The following is a 3,859-nucleotide window of genomic DNA, read 5'->3' on the forward strand; positions in this document are numbered from 1 at the left end:
AATAGATATCAAGGATTCTATAAAAGAAGCAAAAACGTGTCTTTTAAACAATGAGAAAAAACAGTTATTGTTGTAGTTTTTCTTCTCTCTCTAGCAATCTCTCTCTCACTTGTATTTTGAAGATAGTTTTGTTCGTAAAACAGTGCACCAAAATCTGTTTTCTGCTGAAACATTTTTAGTGATTTTTCTCTAAGGGTTGAAGTTCTAAAACGGTGTTTTGGGTTTGATTCCGCTTGTGAAAAGTGTCATCAAACATTTGTAGAATTGTTCTACAAGGCTTCATTGTATCTTTGAGGCAATTCGCGGATCCCCTTTGCACACAACTGGTAGGGGCGAATATTGTCTTAAGGAAAGCGATTACGCGCCTTGAAGCTTATCTTCTTCTTTCCCATATCCTTGACTGAAGGACATTCCCACCAACAATCTTAAGACAATATTCTGAAGATCTTCATGGTGCAATCAATGAAGCAAATGACACAAGATTTTGTGAAGTTGGAACGTTTCAACAAAGGCAACTTCAGAAGATGGCAAAAGAAGGGTCATTTTATTCTCACTACTTTAAAAGTGGTGTATGTACATGCTCCACCAAAACCGGAGATTGTTGAAGATGGGACGACTGCTCAAGCACGTAAAAGAAGGATGTGGGATCAAGATGACTACTTGTGCAAGGGCCACATCCTCAATGCCATGACCGATGAACTGTTTGACATCTACAATAACATGGAATCGGCAGGAGCACTTTGGACGGCTTTAGAGACGAAGTATCTATTTGAAAACACCGGAGCCAAAAAGTTTATTGTAAGTCATTTTTTAAATTATAAGATGACTGATGATAAGTTGGTAGTGGATCAAATCTATGAAATCCGACATATCATTAGTCAAGTTCATCAACAAGGGGTAAATCTTGATGATACCGCCGTCATACCTTCAATCATTGACAAATTACCACCATCTTGGAAAGACTTTAGAAAAAGTCTTAAACATAAAAAGGAGGAGATGTCTCCTAAAGATTTGATTCAAACCCTCCAAGTTGAGGAAGAATCAAGGCTTCGTGATAAAAAAAAGATATTGAATTAATATCCTCTAAAGTCCATATGGTGGAAAATGTCAATATGACTAATACAAAACCCCCTACTCAACCTTGGAAAGGTAATCAGAAGAGGAAGCATCAAAATGGCAAGGGTTCTGATACGAACAAGAGGCGCAAAGGCGTTTGTTTCCAATGTGGCAAAATGGGCCACTATAAGAGGGAGTGTCGATCTAAAAAGTCGAACACTTGACGAAACAAAGAAAAGTTTGTTTCCATTATATCCGAGGTCAATTACCTTGAAGGAGAAGATGCTTAGTGGATTGATTCAGGCGCTACAAAACATGTTTACAAAGACAGAAGTGCATTTTTGACTTATGCACAAGTCGAAGATGGAAGTGTTCTCTACATGAGAAACTCTTCAACTGCACAAGTAAGAGGAAACGGCAAAGTGGAACTTGAATTCACTTCTGGAAAGATCCTTACTGTAACTGATGTATACCATGTACTAGATGTTAGAAAAAATCTTATTTCTGGTAGCCTTCTTAATAAGAATGATTTTAAACTTGTATTTGAATCTAACAAGTTTGTACTGTCCAAGGTTGGGACATTTCTAGGGAAGGGTTATTGTAGACACCCCATTTTGACCATGCCCTAAACCTTCCAATTTTGTGCAAGACCCCATCAAATGAACGAATTAGGGTCCCAAAATTCACCCTAAGCCAGGGTAAGATCCTACCAAAGTCCCTGCGAAATTTTGTCGAAATCCGAGCGCGTTTGCCTAGCGAACTAGCCAACCAAAGTCGTGGTGCAAGTTCGCAGAAGAGGGGTGGATTATCCTAGATGGGGCCGAACCTGGGCCGAATGGGACAAGAATGACGGGCGCGCCATATCAGCTTTCCACCCGATTTTTCAAATGGGGTGCCGATATTAATTCCCAAAAATCAATATAAATACCCAGCTAAAGCTCGTTTAAAGAAAAAAGAAGAAAAAAAGGGAGAGGAGAAAAACAGAGCATAAAAGAGGGTTTGAGAGAGAGAAAGGGAGGGGATCTCGTTCCCCAAATCCGTTATTCTCCGGCCAAATTCCATTTTTTTTCGGCCCTTACTCCGGCCGATCTTCACTTCACCATCGGCTAGCCACGACACTCTTTCATCTCCTTCGATCATCTTCTCCAATCGTCTCTCCGGCAAGTCTCCGGTCATATTCAGATCAAACTCCGGCCAATTTTCTCCTTCTACTCCATTTTATCCTTCAATTGGCACTATTGCCACTGTACTTCTTCTCTTCTACAGAATCATCTCTTTAAACCCTATCTCTTTGCATTTTCAAATTAGAAACCCTAGATCTAATCCCAATCTCTAACCTCAACCAAAGTTGTTCATCTTCTCCGTCATTATCAACAGCAATCCCATCAGAAAAATCATTTTTAAGTCCTTTAAACCCTAGATCTGGTATTCTTTGACTTAGATTTGGCCATTTTCGGTCTCTTCCCTACAATTTTGATTATAAAGAGAGGGTTTGAGGAGGGAGCATTGTAGAGAAGAAAGAGAGATTGAGAGATTAGGAGATGGATCTGAGCTAAAGGGATCTAAAGATGAGAGATCTAGAAAAGAGAGTGAGAAATTGTAGATGAGATTGAAGTTTTGTGAGATTTCTGTTGAAATCAGAGAGTAAAAATAAAGAGAATCAGAGAGAAAAGACCGAATCTGCTCAGCTTCTCCGGTTGATTTTGCCGGAGTCCGATCAGTTCTCCGAGTACAATATTAGAGGATTTCAACGAGGTCGACAGAGACCTTGATTTTTGCTCATTTTTGCTAGCCAGAATTAAGAGAAGGACAGAGTAGGTTGCTTCATCATCATAATTTCAGATTATAAGATTTTAGAGGATCACGGGGAGCTTCAGTTGCTGCTCTGATCATTTGCGGAGATCACAATTTGTCGGTCATGCCCCGGAATTCACCTCATAGGTAATGAACAAGGATCCTTGCCAATATCTGTCAATAACCGAGGTAATTCCCTTTCCCTTTTATCTCATTTTATTTGGATGCTATGGATGCCTTGCAATTTTATAGCTTACGCTAGCTTAGAATGCCTAGCCGGTTCTTGCCATGATAAAAATCAAACAAGTATGAGGATGTCTTGCTACTTTTCCAGTTCTAGTTTGTCTTTACATATTCTTCAAGAATAATGTTAAGTCCAGTCATGTCTTGGCAAGCGCATTAGTCCAATTGATTTGTGAACCTTTTGGAAATTGTAGCAATCTTTGATAGCTACTCTAATAATGAAGATGAGGTGAGTCAATCAATCAACTGTTGATGTCCCAAGATTAAAAGACATTCGTTATATTCTTCTTTTGTGAGAAATGGCGCTAGCACATACATGTTTAAAATGTCTATATACTAGGGATTTTATCTCTCTAGTGGCTTATAAGAGTCTTTTGTGAGGATTCCAATTGCAGTCAGAAGACAGGATAGGTTGCGGAAATATTAAGAGCGTGGTTGTGAGGATGCCCTTCTATGCTCGAATGCCGACACTATTGTGCTTTGATAAAGAAAATAAGTCAGGCTAAGACTATAGTCATAATTTTAAACTCCATTATAAAGCACATAAATGACCAGATTCTTTTCATTTTCTCTAATCCTTATGAGAAATTTCCAAAATAGCATTTCTCTCTTTCATATTATTGATGTCCCTGTATGGATAGCTAAGGGTTAAATCTTAGTTTTCAATATTTATTTGTTATACGAAATTTAGTTGGAGTCCAGTGTCAATTTCAGTTAGTCTCTCAATATTTGTCTATTAAATTCAGTGAAAGAAAAATTAAAATCA

The 3,859-nt window shown here is 38.5% G+C and overlaps 1 protein-coding gene across 1 annotated transcript; it reads left to right on the forward strand.

Moving 5' to 3' along the window:
* Positions 1-462: 462 nt before the first annotated feature.
* LOC143888070 (uncharacterized) lies at positions 463-1,077 on the forward strand. Its single transcript, XM_077392363.1, has one exon. It carries the CDS (start codon positions 463-465, stop codon positions 1,075-1,077), a length of 615 nt encoding a protein of 204 aa, XP_077248478.1.
* Positions 1,078-3,859: the final 2,782 nt, after the last annotated feature.

This window comes from Tasmannia lanceolata, unplaced genomic scaffold (assembly GCF_043159265.1).
Source record: "Tasmannia lanceolata isolate RefF3 unplaced genomic scaffold, GAP_Taslan_0.1 ptg000002l, whole genome shotgun sequence".
Taxonomy (NCBI): domain Eukaryota; kingdom Viridiplantae; phylum Streptophyta; class Magnoliopsida; order Canellales; family Winteraceae; genus Tasmannia; species Tasmannia lanceolata.

Coding starts and splice junctions, on each gene's coding strand:
- LOC143888070 (XM_077392363.1), top strand. CDS start 463: ATGAAGCAAATGACACAAGATTTTGTGAAGTTGGAACGTTTCAACAAA.